Raw genomic sequence first — 15,744 nt, forward strand, 5'->3', positions numbered from 1 at the left:
ATGACTCGAAATCCATTTCATTTAGTTGAATTTAGACCCTGACCATTAACAGGATCCATAAGAGCTTTATTTTTAACAACAGGACTTTCCTCATGATTTCACAATTATGAAAATACCCTTATTTTTTTTGGTTTACTACTTATAATTTTAACCATAATTCAATGATGACGTGATATTATTCGAGAAAGTACATTTCAAGGCTTCCACACATCTAAAGTATATAATGGCCTTCGATGAGGTATAATACTCTTTATTATTTCAGAAGTATGTTTCTTTTTTGCTTTCTTTTGAGCCTATTTCCATAGTAGTTTAGCTCCTAATATAGATATTGGATCATGTTGACCTCCTATTTATATTTTTCCCCTTAATCCTTTCCAAATTCCCTTATTAAATACAGCAATCTTGTTAGCCTCCGGTGTATCCGTCACCTGAGCACACCATTCACTAATAAATAATGATTTAAAATCCGCAACTCACTCTATAATTATTACTATTTCCTTAGGGTTTTATTTTACAATCCTCCAAATATTAGAGTATATAGAAGCATCATTTTCTATTTCAGATAGAATTTATGGTTCAACTTTCTTTGTAGCAACAGGTTTTCACGGCTTACATGTAATTATTGGATCAACCTTCCTTCTAATATGTTTATTACGAATCTTAATAAATCATTTTTCCTCTTCACACCATTTTGGATTCGAAGCTGCGGCTTGATACTGACATTTTGTAGACGTAGTATGACTATTTTTATATACTTTTGTATATTGATGAGGTTCATAAAATAATTATTATTAACTTTATTAAGTGGCTGAAACCAAATAAGCACTAGACTTTTAATCTAGCTATGATTATATAATCCTTAATTGGTATTATATTTTATATAAGAAAATTTAACTTGCAATTAAAAAGTAATAACTAATTTATTTAATACCATTCAAGAAATGAATTTTCATATATGGTTTCGACCCATAATTAGGTAATATTTTTACCCTTGTTTCAGTGAAAAGCCAAAATAAGCGGCATTTAACTGTTAATTAAAAAACTGAAATATTTTATTTCTTCACTGGAGTATAGCGCCGGAATGAACGGATTATATTGATGTTATAAATTATAAGAAAAATTATCTTCTATACTTATGTATTCTTTTTCTCTATTTGCATTATTTCTTATTATCCTTAATGTTATTTTATTTATTATTAGATCATTAATTATATTTAAAAATAATATAAACCGTGAAAAAAATTCTCCTTTTGAATGTGGTTTTGACCCTTCATGATATACTCGATCTCCTTTTTCCATGCGTTTTTTTTTATTAGCAGTAATTTTTCTAATCTTTGACGTAGAAATCATTTTATTAATACCAATAATTATTAACCTCTTATTTTCACCCTCAACTATTTATTTATCATCCTCTATAACTTTCCTCATTATCCTAATTATTGGATTACTTCATGAATGAAATCAAGGATCCTTAAATTGAATATAAGAGTAATAATGTGTATATAATAAAGCTGCTAACTTTATTATGAGCAATTCATAATTGTACTACTCTTTATGAACAATAAATTTTTCCCTGCCAATTTTATATTTATTATCATAATAATCATAGGTACAATTATATTTTTATCATCATCTCATTGGCTAATAATATGAATAGGCTTAGAATTAAATTTAATAGGAATTTTACCCCTAATAAATATTAAATCTAAAAATTTTGAAATCGAGAGATCTATAAAATATTTTATTATTCAATCAATAAGATCATCGTTATTTATTAGAAGATCAATCTTTATATATATATCTTCAATTTCTATATTCTCAATATTTAATAACTCTTTATTCTCCCCTATTATAATTATTTCTCTACTAATTAAATTGGGAAGAGCTCCTTTTCATTTCTGACTACCTTCTATATGTAAACAAATAAGATGACTAATATTATTTTTAATTTTAACATGACAAAAATTAGCACCATTATTTATATTGTCTTTCATTAACTTTAATTATATTATTATAATCCTATCAGCTTTCATAAGTTCTATCTTAGGTAGAATTCAAGCTATTAATCAATCTAGCCTACAATTAATTATAGTATATTCATCAATTTCTCATTTAGGATGAATATTACCGATCTGCTTTATCAATAATTTTCTAATATTCAATTATCTACTAATTTATACAATTATTATTCTCCCTATATTTATTACATTTTCTATAAAATCAACCTTTTTCACATACTCATTAACAGAACAAAATATATATATAAATAAAGAAAACATCTTCACCATAATATTAATTTTATCCCTTGCAGGTATTCCCCCTACATTAGGATTTCTATCAAAACTAATAGTTCTCAACTCACTATTAAATATAAATATGATTTTATTATCTTTATTATTATTTATTGGAACCCTTATTAGACTATATTTTTATCTAAATTTAATAATACTACTAATAATCAAATCATTCTTTATATTTAAAACAAATAAAATAATAACAAATATAAAATCAATTATATGTTTTAATATATTAGGAACAATTATTTTTATCCCAATATTACTATATGCGATGAATATTCTCAACAAATCATAAAGATATTGGTACACTATACTTCATTTTTGGAATTTGATCAGGACTTTTAGGTACCTCCTTAAGTTTAATAATTCGAACAGAACTAGGACAACCAGGATCCCTCCTAAATGATGATCAATTATATAATGTAATTGTTACAGCTCACGCATTTGTTATAATTTTTTTCCTTGTTATACCAGTTATAATCGGAGGATTTGGAAACTGATTGGTTCCTTTAATACTAGGAGCACCAGATATAGCATTCCCACGAATAAATAATATAAGCTTCTGACTCTTACCTCCTTCTCTTACTCTTCTCCTTTCATCTGCAGCAGTTGAAAGAGGCGCAGGTACCGGATGAACCGTTTACCCGCCTCTTTCAAGAAATTTAGCTCATATAGGACCTTCTGTTGATCTAGCCATTTTCTCACTTCACTTAGCAGGTATTTCATCAATCCTTGGAGCCATCAACTTTATTACAACTATTATTAATATACGATGAGAAGGTATATTAATAGAACGACTTCCACTATTTGTATGATCTGTATTTATTACCGCAATTTTACTATTACTATCATTACCAGTACTCGCTGGAGCAATTACTATACTTTTAACTGACCGAAATTTTAATACTACATTTTTTGATCCTAGTGGAGGAGGAGATCCAATTCTATATCAACATTTATTTTGATTCTTTGGTCACCCAGAAGTATATATTCTAATTTTACCAGGATTTGGTATAATTTCACATATTGTTTCCCATTATTCTTTAAAAAAAGAAACTTTCGGAAGACTCGGTATAATCTACGCAATATTATCAATTGGACTCTTAGGATTTATTGTTTGAGCACACCATATATTTACAGTTGGTATAGATGTAGACACACGAGCATATTTTACAGCCGCCACAATAATTATTGCAATTCCCACAGGAATTAAAGTATTTAGTTGATTAGCTACTATCTATGGTTCCCCTATCAAATACACTCCCCCCATGTTATGATCATTAGGATTTATTTTTCTATTTACTACTGGAGGACTAACTGGTATTGTTCTATCTAATTCATCACTAGATATTATACTCCATGATACATACTATGTAGTTGCACATTTCCATTATGTATTATCTATAGGAGCTGTTTTTGCCTTATTTGCAGGATTCACCCACTGATATCCTCTAATTACAGGCCTATCCTTAAATCAACAATATACCAAATCCCATTTCTACATAATATTCATTGGAGTAAATATTACTTTCTTTCCACAACACTTTTTAGGATTAGCAGGTATACCACGACGATATTCAGATTATCCTGACTCCTACACCAAATGAAATATAGTCTCATCTATAGGATCACTTTTATCACTAACTTCCATTATATTTTTCATATTTATTGTATGAGAAAGATTAATTTCCCAACGAACTATTATTTGATCAAACCACTTAAATACATCTTTAGAATGAGACAACCGTCTTCCAGTCGATTTTCATAATCAAATAGAAACTGGAGCCTTATTTATTTAATTTAAAATAATATGACCCAATGAGGACAATTAGGATTTCAAGATGCAAATTCACCCCTTATAGAACAACTTATTTTTTTCCATGATCACTCTATATTTATTCTAATTATCATCCTAACATTAGTTATATATATTACAGTTTTATTAATAACAAACAAATTTTCTTCATTAATAATTACAGAAAGTCAAAAAATTGAAACAATCTGAACAATCATCCCCAGAATCATCCTACTTTTCCTCGCACTACCATCTTTAAAATTACTTTATTTACTAGATGAATCTATTAATCCACTTCTTACAATTAAAGCACTAGGACACCAATGATATTGAAGATATGAATATTCAGATTTTATAAATATTGAATTTGATTCATATATAATTCCTTTAAATGAACTAAATGAAGGTTCATTCCGACTTCTAGAAACAGACCATCATCTAATTATTCCAATAAAAACAAATACTCGAATAATTATTTCATCCGCAGATGTTATTCATTCCTGAACTGTACCCTCTTTAGGTATTAAAGTAGATGCTATCCCAGGTCGACTAAATCAATTAAACCTTTATTCCAATCGACCTGGATTATATTATGGACAATGCTCTGAAATTTGTGGAGCAAACCACTCATTTATACCAATTACACTCGAAATCGTAAACATAAACACTTTTAATAACTGACTATTAAATATAAATACATAAAAAGTTAGTTAATAAAATAACATAAATTTGTCAAATTTAAATTACTATTTTTATAGTACTTTTTATATGCCACAACTTTCCCCTTTAAATTGAATTATACTTTTTTTTCTCTTTTGATTTTTACTTCTCCTTAACTCATCTATCATATGATGAAATAATAAAAATAAATATCATTTAATAGACCAAAAAAAAATAACAAAAAAAACAAAATATAACTGATAAAATGATAGTAGATATTTTTTCTTCATTTGATGATCATAACTCAACAACATTATATCTTCATTCTCTCACATGAATCTTATCCTTATGATCTCTCTTTTTTATCAATTCTTCATTCTGAATTTTTCCTTCACTTTTCAACTCCTCTCTAATAATCCCAAAACAAATTATTAACATCCAAATTACTCGATCTTTTAGAAATAATTTAGGAGGCTTTTCACTCATCATCTCATCATTATTTTTAATAATTATTAATTTTAACCTCTTAGGCTTAATTCCTTATGTATTTAGAACTACTAGTCATTTAGCTATATCGTTCTCTCTCTCATTTCCATTATGATTAAGATTAATCATTTCATCCTATCAAAATAATAGCTATTCATCCCTCGCATCTCTTCTACCTTCAGGTACTCCTTCGTTTCTAATCCCCTTCTTACCTCTAATTGAAATTATAAGTATTAGAGTTCAACCTTTAACTTTAGCAATTCGAATCGCAGCAAACATTAGAGCTGGACATATTATCTTAACCCTAATCGGTGACTTCTTATCATTTTCATTAATTAATACTTCTATTATCTCAACATCAATTGTTTTAATAGTACAAATTGGTTATTTTATCTTTGAAATTGGTATTGCTATTATTCAAGGTTATATTTTCTCTTTATTAATTACTTTATACTCTGATAATCACCAATTGATAAATCTAAAAAACATTTATTCTCACTTAAAGATAATACTACCACCTTAACACCTTCAACGTCATGCTCTTTCAATTAAGCTATTTAAGTAAATCATAAAAATAATATAAATAATAATAATTATATTAATATTAAATAAAACAATCATCCACCATTCCATTATATATATAACTTTTTTAATAATTATAAGTATTCCCTGACCTCCTAATATTTCTAATCATCCTATATCCACCAACTTTAAATTTATATTAGTAATATTCTTTATTATTAATATAAATGGATATCCCCTTAAAGAAGATATAAACCACATTTTACTATTACACCAATATATTAATCTATAATTAATTTTTAATAATTTACCACCTCATAATCTAAAAGATAATATTAATCTAAATAACAATAATATTACTACCAACATTTTATATAATAAAGGTAAAACAATCACTTCATTAAAATGAATAACAATATTTTGTAATATAAATCCCCCAAATAAAGCACCTATACACAAAACCACCATTGATACAATAATATATAAATTATCATCCTCCATATTTTCATATACACCTCTTTTTACATCCCCTCATACTACATACATAGATATACGTAATGAATACAATATAGTTAAACATACCCCAAATAACCCAAATAAACTAATCAACATATTAATATCTCTACTTAATAAAATTTCAATAATTAAATCTTTCGAATAAAATCCAGCTAAAAACGGAAACCCACATAACGCCATATTCGAGATATTAAGAATAATTCTAGTAAAAGGTAAATTATATCTAACTCCCTTAATATCTCGAATATCCTGAGCACCACAATAACAATGAATAATATTACCTCCACATAAAAACAACAAAGCCTTAAACATAGCATGAGTATATAAATGAAATAAAGCTAATATAGGTATCTTTATTCCCAAAGACATTATTATAACCCCTAATTGTCTTAAAGTCGATAAAGCAATAATTTTTTTTATATCGTATTCATAAATAGCACAAACCCCCGATATAAAAGTAGTTATAATTGAAATAAACACTATAAAATTACAAAAATAATTTACTTCAACTAAATAATTATAAAACCGAATTAATAAATATACCCCCGCTGTAACTAAAGTAGATGAATGTACTAAAGCTGAAACTGGAGTTGGTGCTGCTATAGCAGCAGGTAATCAACTTCTAAAAGGAATCTGAGCCCTCTTAGTTATTCCAGCAATAACCACAAAAATTATACAAATATCAATAAATCAAAAATATCAAATACATAAATAATTTCAATGTCCCAATAATGACATAATCCTAATTCCAGCCAAAATAAAACAATCTCCGATCCGATTTATTAATACTGTTAATATACCTGCACTTAGTGATTTATTATTTTGATAATAAATTACTAAACAAAACGATACTAAACCTAATCCATCTCATCCTAAAATTAAACTAACAAACCTAGGAATAAAAATCAAAAAATTTATAGATAAAACAAATAACATCAATACCATTATAAAACGCTTAACATTAACATCTCCACTTATATACCTAACTCTAAAAATACATACTGATCTAGAAATCAAACAAACTAATCTACTAAAACTACAACTAACTCAATCAAATAAAACATCTAATTCAACAAACAACCTTATTACATTAAAAATTTCCCACGAAATAATATAACAATAATTATTTAAAATTAAATATATAAATATAATTATAAATATAAAAGAGACTGATATTAACACAACACTAAAAAAAATTTCCAACTTTAATTTATTCATAGTAAAATAAATTAACTTTTTCTCTAAGCCCACAACCTAGTATTTTCACATAAACTAATTTTACTAATAATTAAAAATCAATACCTCTAATATATCCAATATTCAAAATAAATATTAATAAAGGAATAATATGTAATACTAACAATAAATTTTCATTCCTTTTATTAACATTTAAAACTTTTATAAATCTTATCATCTGACCATGATCTACCGTAACATAAAAAACCAAATTATATAATCCTCCCATAAATACTATTATTAACACAAAAAATAATAAATATAATCTATATATATATATAGAAATATATAACATAATTTCACTAACCAAATTGATAAATGGAGGAGCTCCTATATTACAAATACATAATAAAAACATTAATAAACTCATCATAGGATTATAATTAATTATTCCTCCACATAAAAATAATCTTCGTCTATTAATCTTTTCATAAATTAAGTTTCCTAAACAAAATAAACCCGAAGAACATAATCCATGACAAACTATCATCAAAATAGCCCCCTCTCAACCAATAATAAACCCTCTAATTATCCCCGCTAATATTACCCCCATATGACCAATAGAAGAATAAGCAATCAATCTTTTTATATCCCTCTGACCAACACAAATAACAGAAGTTAATAAACCTCCCCATAAACAAATAACAACCAATAATACTATATGACTACCACCTAAAAACTTAAATAACCCCATAAATCGTATAATTCCATACCCACCTAATTTCAATAATACACTTGCCAAAATTATAGACCCAGAAATAGGAGCCTCTACATGAGCTTTAGGTAATCACAAATGAAAAAAATAAATTGGTAATTTTACCAAAAAAGCTAATAATAAACCAATAACTCAATATAACCTAATATCATTAATAAACAACAATTTAATTAAATCTATTCTATATGATCCTTCTTGATATCCCCACAATAATAAACACAATAATAAAGGTAAAGAAGCACTTACTGTATATAATATTATATATATCCCAGCTTGTAAACGCTCAGGTTGATAGCCCCAACTTAAAATCAACAACAATGTAGGAATTAATGAAACCTCGAAAAATAAATAAAATATAATTAAATTTTCTACCAAAAAAAACACAATTACTACAAAACATAGTAATAATACACAAAAAGAAAAAAATCTCACCTTATTATTAATCCTTTTTACTGATTTATAACTAGATAATAATATTAAACTACTTGTTCAAAATCTTAATAATACCAAAATCATCGATACCTTATCTAAAGAAAAATAAAACTCCCTCACCCCCCTACAATCAATATTTAAATATTTTAATCTCATAAAACTAAAAATTAATATAAACCATAAACGCAACTCTCACTTCAACCAAAAATTCAACAACAATAATATAATAATTCCTATTAATATTCCTATAATTTATAAACTCTTAAACTCATTACGTAATCATTACCATGTAAACGAATAAAACTAACTAATAAAGATAACCCTAAAGAAGCCTCACAAACTCCAAAAACAACGACAATAATAACCAAATACAAATTCAATCTTACTACACCCACAGAAAAAAAAAATATAGAAATTACTCTTAATGTCAACACCTCAAAACCTAATAAGATATTCAAAATATGTTTCCATTGAAATAATAAAACAAATAAACCACATATATATATATATATTCCTAACAATAAACAATTATTTATAATCATACACGTTATAATAGTTTATATAAAACATTGGTCTTGTAAACCAAAATTAAATATTTTATTTTTATAACTATTCTTTTAAAAGGTTATAAGTGAATCGAACACTTATAAAAGGTTTTCAAAACCTATATTTATCCAATATAACCTAATAATCTAATATATATATTCATAATATATCTAAAATAGGTCGAATTAAAAAACAAGTAAAATATAAAACCCTAAAAATACGACCAATTATTTCATATGGATATTCTACTGGACAACTCCCAATCCATGTTAAAATAAAAAATACACCAATTAAAAATCAAAAACAAAACTGTCCTAAAAAATTATAACACAAACCTATACATCCTCTAACATGTAAAAATGGACAAATAAACAAAACAACAATAGATATTCCTAAACTAACTACTCCCCCTAATTTATTAGGAATTGAACGCAGAATAGCATAAGCAAACAAAAAATATCACTCAGGCTTAATATGAATAGGAGTAACTAAAGGATTCGCAGGAATAAAATTCTCAGCATCTCCCAATATATTAGGAAATAATAAACTTAACTCAACTAACGCAAATAATATTACAAGAAATCCCAAAATATCTTTATATGTATGATAATGATGAAAAGGAATCTTATCTAAATCTCTATTTAATCCTAATGGATTATTTGAACCCCCTTCATGTAAAAACAAAAAATGTAAAATAACCAACCCCACAATAATAAAAGGAAACAAAAAATGAAAACAAAAAAATCGACTCAAAGTAGCATTATCAACAGAAAATCCTCCTCAAATTCAATATACTAAAACCTCCCCAATATATGGAACAACAGATACTAAATTAGTAATTACTGTCGCCCCCCAAAATGATATCTGACCTCAAGGTAAAACATACCCTACAAACCCAGTTAATATAACCAAAATATATAATAATACCCCAATATTTCAAGTATAAATACTTATATAAGAACCATAATATAAACCACGACCAATATGTATATATAAACAAATAAAAAAAAAAGATGCCCCATTAGCATGAATATAACGCAATACTCACCCATAATTAACATCTCGTATAATATGGATTACAGAATCAAAAGAATACTCAATACATGATGTATAATGTATAGCAAGAAAAATACCCCTCATCAATTGAATAACTAAACACAAACCTAATAAAGAACCAAAATTTCACCAAATAAACAAATTAACAGGTGATGGTAAATCAACTAATGCTCTATTTACAATCTGCAAAACAGGATGAGTTTTTCGTAATGAACTAAGCATATTTATATTTAAATACTCGTAACGGCCCCTCACAATAATAACAAATTTTAACAACTCTCACCAAAACTAATAACAATAATACACCTAAAAACACATAACAAAAAAAATTAAATCTTCTTATTAATAAACTTGATATACCTAATCTCAAAAATTTAACCTCCATTATCTTTATTACCCTCATATTAACATCCAAATAATAATATATAGAAATTATATTCATCAAAAAAAAAGAAAGAAATCCAACCAACATATATATAATTAATCCCTTAGAAAAAAAAATCAAATTAGGAATAAGACTAATAATATATATAAATATTACTAATAAACCACCTACATACACCAAAAATAATATATAACCATATCAAGAATAAATAAAAAAAGAAATCAAAATCCTCATAAAAATCCTAACTAATATAATTATAAATCCTAATCTCAACGGTTGAATTAAAATAATTAATAAACTAACAATAGAAAACCCTAACGAAAAATATATTATCAATACCATATCAAAAAATAAAATATCATTTTAATCTATAACTTCCAATGTTATTATTTTAATTAAACTATTTTTTGGATTTATAAATAAAACATTATTTTACTAAACACTCCAACAAAGATTAAAATTATTAATACACATGGTAAATACCTCTTCCAAATTAGATATATCAATAAATCATAACGATATCGAGGATAACTCGCACGAACTCAAATAAATAAAAATCTTAACAATCCTACAATTAATGATATAGAAAACCCAATAGAAACGCTTAAAAATCCTCCTCCAAAAAATAACACTCCACATAAAAACCTCATAAATAAAATATTACTATACTCAGCTATAAATAGCAAAGCAAATCCTACTCCTCCATACTCAACATTAAAACCTGAAACTAACTCTGACTCCCCTTCAGCAAAATCAAAAGGAGCTCGATGAGTCTCCGCAATTATCGACACAACCCACATTATAAATATAAAAAAATTAACAAAAAAAATTCAACAAATATACTGATATTTTAATAAATTTACTAAACTAATACTTCCCACCAACAACAAACAACTCATTAAAATTAAAGATATCCTAACCTCATAAGAAATTCTTTGAGCAACTGCACGCACAGACCCTAATAAAGCATACTTAGAATTGGAAAATCAACCGGCACCCATAACACAATAAACACCAATACTAGAAATACATAAAAACATCATCATACTTATCCCCCCCATCCTTACAAAAAAATATCCATTATATAATATTCACAAAAATAAAGCAAAAAATAAACTTAAAAATGGACAAACTAAAAAGGGAAAATAATTAACTAAGGTAGGCTTAATATACTCTTTTCTAAATAATTTAATTGCATCTGATAAAGGTTGAGGTAATCCTATTAAACCTACTTTATTAGGACCTTTACGTAACTGAAAATATCTTAATCCTTTTCGCTCCAATAATGTAAAAAAAGCAACCGCCAATAATGCAGAAATACATGCAACCACATACGAAACCAATTCAACAAACATTATTAAGAGAAAATAATAAAAATTTCCATAATAGGATCTTAAATCCTACACACTAATCTGCCATCTTAATATAAAGTAAAAGTTATACTTTTATAAAATAATCCTAAATTATTCACATATTTCTGCCAACTTTATCCAATATTTATAAAATTAATTAAAAACAATTAATCATAATCAATCCTTTCGTACTAAATCAAATAAAAAAATAATTTAAAAGATAAAAACCAACCTGGTTTTCACCGGTTTGAACTCAGATCATGTAAAATTTTAAAAATCGAACAGATTTACCTAATAAAGCCTCTACACCTTAAGGTCAATTTTAATCCAACATCGAGGTCGCAATCTCTTTTTTCAATATGAACTCTCAAAAAAAATTACGCTGTTATCCCTATGGTAACTTATCTTCTAAGCAAAAAACTTGGTTTATTCTTCAACTAAATTTAAAATTAAGGAAGTTAATAAAACACTTTAAATTAATTTTTATTCCTTGATCACCCCAACCAAAGTTATTTACAAATAAATCATATATATATACATATATATATCTATATAATAACAAAAGCTCAATAGGGTCTTTTCGTCCCTTTAAATAATTAAAGCTTTTTCACTATAAAAATTAATTTCTAATAAATAAAATAGAGACAGTTAAATTCTCGTCAAACCATTCATTCTAGCCCCAATTTATAGAGCAAATTATTATGCTACCTTAGTACAGTTATAATACCGCAGCTGTTAAATATTAATCACCGAGCAGGCCCAACTCTTCATTAAAAAAACTCAAAGAGACATGTTTTTGATAAACAGGCGAAATTTATCCTTGCCAAATTCCTTTAATTTACTTTAATATATAAACCTATATTTATATTAATTAACTTTAAATTCAAATACTAAAAATAAAACTAATTATATATACCATCCAAAAATACTCATTCTAACATTATATTTCACTTTTTATAATTAAAAGATATTTATCCAACTGCTATAAAGAAAATTTAATAATATAAATAACATTAAAAATAACAATAAAGAAAAAATATTAATTCAACTTCAATTAATCATCTTATTATATACATTCTTACAATAATATATGAAGCTTATCCCCCAATACTTAAACTAAAAAAACTACCAACCATAAATAATTTTTAACTAACACTAAAATGTAAAAATAAATAAACTAGCTATCATACAAATCGAATAGCATTTCACTACCATTTACTCTTAAAATAATAACTTTACCACGTTAACTACACATAAAATACTACTAAAACAAATAAATCTTCATATTTCGAGAAAATTATATCCATAAAATAATATTATTAAACCATTATGCAAAAGGTACAAAACTTAAATTTTACTATAACTAAATTCACAAAATTCTACATCCTTCTCAGTACATACAAATAAATATTTCTATACCCATTACTTTAAAATCAAAAACTTTTATCAATACTTCTACTCAAAATAAATATCAAAATAAAAACCCAATCTAAATCAAAAATAATTTAAATAAAATTATCCTCTCAACGTAAGTGAGACACATTACAATTATGTTAATTTTTGTATTATATACTCCTCCAGAAACAATTTCCATTACCTCTACTATGTTACGACTTATCTTATTTAAACAACAAGAGTGACGGGCGATATGTACACTTTACAAAACCACATTCAACTACACATACTAATAATCAAGTTTACTATCAAGTCCACCTTACTAACAAAATTTAATTTTCATTATCCGGATAAGTAAATAATATAAATTATAGTAGTCCATTAAACCTTCTTTATCAGCTACATTATGACTTGACATATAAATCCTAAAATTCAAAAGTCCTTTTATTCTTAAAATATAAACTGCCGACAGCAATATATAAACCGTTATATATATATATATATAATTCAAAAAAAAGTAAGTTTAAAATGTGGATTATCAAATTATATTAACAAACTCCCCTAACTGGATATGTAAAACCGCCAAACCTTTTAAGTTTTAAACAACAATCAATAACTAACTATCTTAGTCATTTTCATAATACTTAGGTAAACAAAATCAATTTTTACAATAAGAAATAATAGGGTATCTAATCCTAGTTTATTTTCAAAATTTCAAAGTATTAACAATAAAGAAAAACACAAACAAACAAGCTAATTCTAAAAATTTTACCAAAAAACCAACTATATAATTTTCTTTTAAAAGAAAATTGTCTTACTTTACTTTAAACCAAAAACTTTTAATCTTAATTATAAGTATAACCGCAGATGCTGGCACAAATTTATCCAATTATAATCTATAATTTCTATATAAAACTCTCATCTATTGTATAAATAAATATACTGAAATATCAATTAACATATTAAAAACCACTTAATATTAAATTAAAAGTACCCTTATAATAAATATTAAACTTTACTATAATAAATACAAAATAAATATCAACATAAAAGCGCAATATATATATATATATATATATATATTAAATAAACCTAACATGTATAAAATTATAATAATTAAAAACAAAACCAAAGTCAAATTAATATATATAATAAAGAGACAATACAAAATCTATTTTCGAGGTATGAACCCAATAGCTTACTTAGCTTACTTTATCAAAACAAGTTTTAACATAAACATGTATCTTTAAATTTGCAATTTAATATTTTAATTAAAATATAAAACCATGAGAAAGTAAACACTTATAAATAGATTTACAATCTACCGACTAAAAATTTCGACCACCTCACACAGAATTTAAATATAATTATCTATTTAAAGTCTTGAAAACTTTTAGTTTAATTTAACTTAAAACTCTTTACAAAAAAAGGACTTGAACCTTTTCCTTAAAGATCAAAACTTTATATGCCCATACACCAAATCATAAATAGTCTATTTCATTTAAATAAATTTAAACCAATTGTTTGGAAAACAATCATACTTCTTATACTAATAAAACCGAATACTTTTGATAATATACATAATAATTATTATTCCTAAAAATTGAAAATCTTTCGTGCAAATTACACCACAAAAATATTAAGATATGTATATAATATACAAGTTGTATAACTCAATATTCTAAAAAACTATATTCCAATAACAAGATATTTATATAATTTATTACAAAACACAAATAGAATTTATAAAACATAGTTACAAAATAAATCTATACTAATCATTTTTATACTCAAACACAAATAGAATTTATAAAACATAGTTACAAAATAAATCTATACTAATCATTTTTATACTCAAACACAATATAATTTATATACCATTAAGAAACTTAATTATTTCTGTGATATTTATATAATATTTATATACTACATATAAACAAACAAAGAATTAAGTATATTTATCCTGAGTTACATCCAAGTATAAAAATCAACCACCACAGACCCCAATTATCAATTTATAAAATACATAAATATAAATTTACATATTATTTATAACTTTTATTTACAAAAATCGTTAATTTAATAAAAATATTAAAAATATATAGAATATTTTAAAGATGCTTATCTCACTTTTAAAAACATCAATTTTTCAAAACCAACGAAGATTTCATGTAATTGTATTAATATATAAATTATTGTATATACTATATACATAAAACTAACATTTTTTAAAACACCCTCACCCCCCTCTTTTCTCTTGACAAAAATTTGCCCTTTTTGGATCATACATCTAAATTTGTCCAATTTTTGTCAATATATTAAACTTCTTTTAATAAATATTATTATTATTT

General features: G+C 25.1%; 13 protein-coding genes across 13 annotated transcripts, besides 24 other annotated features; 7 read left to right on the plus strand and 6 right to left on the minus strand. All coding sequences in view use genetic code 5, as the record gives it.

Annotated features, from left to right (window-relative positions):
• On the plus strand, nucleotides 1-780 carry COX3 (cytochrome c oxidase subunit III). Its single transcript has one exon. It carries the CDS (start codon nucleotides 1-3, stop codon nucleotides 778-780), a length of 780 nt encoding a protein of 259 aa, YP_112433.1.
• Nucleotides 781-798: 18 nt separating this feature from the next.
• Nucleotides 799-866, plus strand: a tRNA (tRNA-Lys).
• Nucleotides 866-933, plus strand: a tRNA (tRNA-Ala).
• Nucleotides 933-998, plus strand: a tRNA (tRNA-Arg).
• Nucleotides 998-1,067, plus strand: a tRNA (tRNA-Asn).
• Nucleotides 1,068-1,135, plus strand: a tRNA (tRNA-Ile).
• Nucleotides 1,136-1,484, plus strand: ND3 (NADH dehydrogenase subunit 3). Its single transcript has one exon. A coding segment is annotated over exon 1 (349 nt).
• Nucleotides 1,485-1,554, plus strand: a tRNA (tRNA-Ser).
• Nucleotides 1,555-2,592, plus strand: ND2 (NADH dehydrogenase subunit 2). Its single transcript has one exon. It carries the CDS (start codon nucleotides 1,555-1,557, stop codon nucleotides 2,590-2,592), a length of 1,038 nt encoding a protein of 345 aa, YP_112435.1.
• On the plus strand, nucleotides 2,564-4,096 carry COX1 (cytochrome c oxidase subunit I). Its single transcript has one exon. It carries the CDS (start codon nucleotides 2,564-2,566, stop codon nucleotides 4,094-4,096), a length of 1,533 nt encoding a protein of 510 aa, YP_112436.1.
• Nucleotides 4,097-4,107: 11 nt separating this feature from the next.
• Nucleotides 4,108-4,792, plus strand: COX2 (cytochrome c oxidase subunit II). Its single transcript has one exon. A coding segment is annotated over exon 1 (685 nt).
• Nucleotides 4,793-4,859, plus strand: a tRNA (tRNA-Asp).
• A 1-nt stretch (nucleotide 4,860) lies between these two features.
• On the plus strand, nucleotides 4,861-5,016 carry ATP8 (ATP synthase F0 subunit 8). Its single transcript has one exon. The coding sequence runs from the start codon at nucleotides 4,861-4,863 to the stop codon at nucleotides 5,014-5,016; it is 156 nt and encodes a 51-aa protein (YP_112438.1).
• Nucleotide 5,017: 1 nt separating this feature from the next.
• On the plus strand, nucleotides 5,018-5,761 carry ATP6 (ATP synthase F0 subunit 6). Its single transcript has one exon. The coding sequence runs from the start codon at nucleotides 5,018-5,020 to the stop codon at nucleotides 5,759-5,761; it is 744 nt and encodes a 247-aa protein (YP_112439.1).
• Nucleotides 5,735-5,801, minus strand: a tRNA (tRNA-Phe).
• Nucleotides 5,802-7,494, minus strand: ND5 (NADH dehydrogenase subunit 5). Its single transcript has one exon. A coding segment is annotated over exon 1 (1,693 nt).
• Nucleotides 7,495-7,558, minus strand: a tRNA (tRNA-His).
• Nucleotides 7,559-7,564: 6 nt separating this feature from the next.
• ND4 (NADH dehydrogenase subunit 4) lies at nucleotides 7,565-8,908 on the minus strand. The gene has a single exon. The coding sequence runs from the start codon at nucleotides 8,906-8,908 to the stop codon at nucleotides 7,565-7,567; it is 1,344 nt and encodes a 447-aa protein (YP_112441.1).
• On the minus strand, nucleotides 8,905-9,201 carry ND4L (NADH dehydrogenase subunit 4L). The gene has a single exon. It carries the CDS (start codon nucleotides 9,199-9,201, stop codon nucleotides 8,905-8,907), a length of 297 nt encoding a protein of 98 aa, YP_112442.1.
• A 4-nt stretch (nucleotides 9,202-9,205) lies between these two features.
• Nucleotides 9,206-9,270, plus strand: a tRNA (tRNA-Thr).
• Nucleotides 9,271-9,280: 10 nt separating this feature from the next.
• Nucleotides 9,281-9,345, minus strand: a tRNA (tRNA-Ser).
• Nucleotides 9,346-10,483, minus strand: CYTB (cytochrome b). Its single transcript has one exon. A coding segment is annotated over exon 1 (1,138 nt).
• Nucleotides 10,476-10,988, minus strand: ND6 (NADH dehydrogenase subunit 6). Its single transcript has one exon. It carries the CDS (start codon nucleotides 10,986-10,988, stop codon nucleotides 10,476-10,478), a length of 513 nt encoding a protein of 170 aa, YP_112444.1.
• A 1-nt stretch (nucleotide 10,989) lies between these two features.
• Nucleotides 10,990-11,056, minus strand: a tRNA (tRNA-Pro).
• Nucleotides 11,057-11,059: 3 nt separating this feature from the next.
• ND1 (NADH dehydrogenase subunit 1) lies at nucleotides 11,060-12,001 on the minus strand. The gene has a single exon. It carries the CDS (start codon nucleotides 11,999-12,001, stop codon nucleotides 11,060-11,062), a length of 942 nt encoding a protein of 313 aa, YP_112445.1.
• Nucleotides 12,002-12,072, minus strand: a tRNA (tRNA-Leu).
• Nucleotides 12,071-12,107, minus strand: a tRNA (tRNA-Leu).
• A 29-nt stretch (nucleotides 12,108-12,136) lies between these two features.
• Nucleotides 12,137-13,492, minus strand: an rRNA (l-rRNA).
• Nucleotides 13,493-13,561, minus strand: a tRNA (tRNA-Val).
• Nucleotides 13,562-14,542, minus strand: an rRNA (s-rRNA).
• Nucleotides 14,543-14,610, minus strand: a tRNA (tRNA-Met).
• Nucleotides 14,611-14,615: 5 nt separating this feature from the next.
• Nucleotides 14,616-14,679, minus strand: a tRNA (tRNA-Cys).
• Nucleotides 14,678-14,744, minus strand: a tRNA (tRNA-Tyr).
• Nucleotides 14,745-14,811, minus strand: a tRNA (tRNA-Trp).
• Nucleotides 14,812-14,879, minus strand: a tRNA (tRNA-Gln).
• A 7-nt stretch (nucleotides 14,880-14,886) lies between these two features.
• Nucleotides 14,887-14,952, minus strand: a tRNA (tRNA-Gly).
• A 4-nt stretch (nucleotides 14,953-14,956) lies between these two features.
• Nucleotides 14,957-15,031, minus strand: a tRNA (tRNA-Glu).
• Between the last annotated feature and the right edge of the window lie 713 nt (nucleotides 15,032-15,744).

Source organism: Octopus vulgaris, mitochondrion (genome assembly GCF_006345805.1).
Source record: "Octopus vulgaris mitochondrion, complete genome".
Taxonomy (NCBI): domain Eukaryota; kingdom Metazoa; phylum Mollusca; class Cephalopoda; order Octopoda; family Octopodidae; genus Octopus; species Octopus sinensis.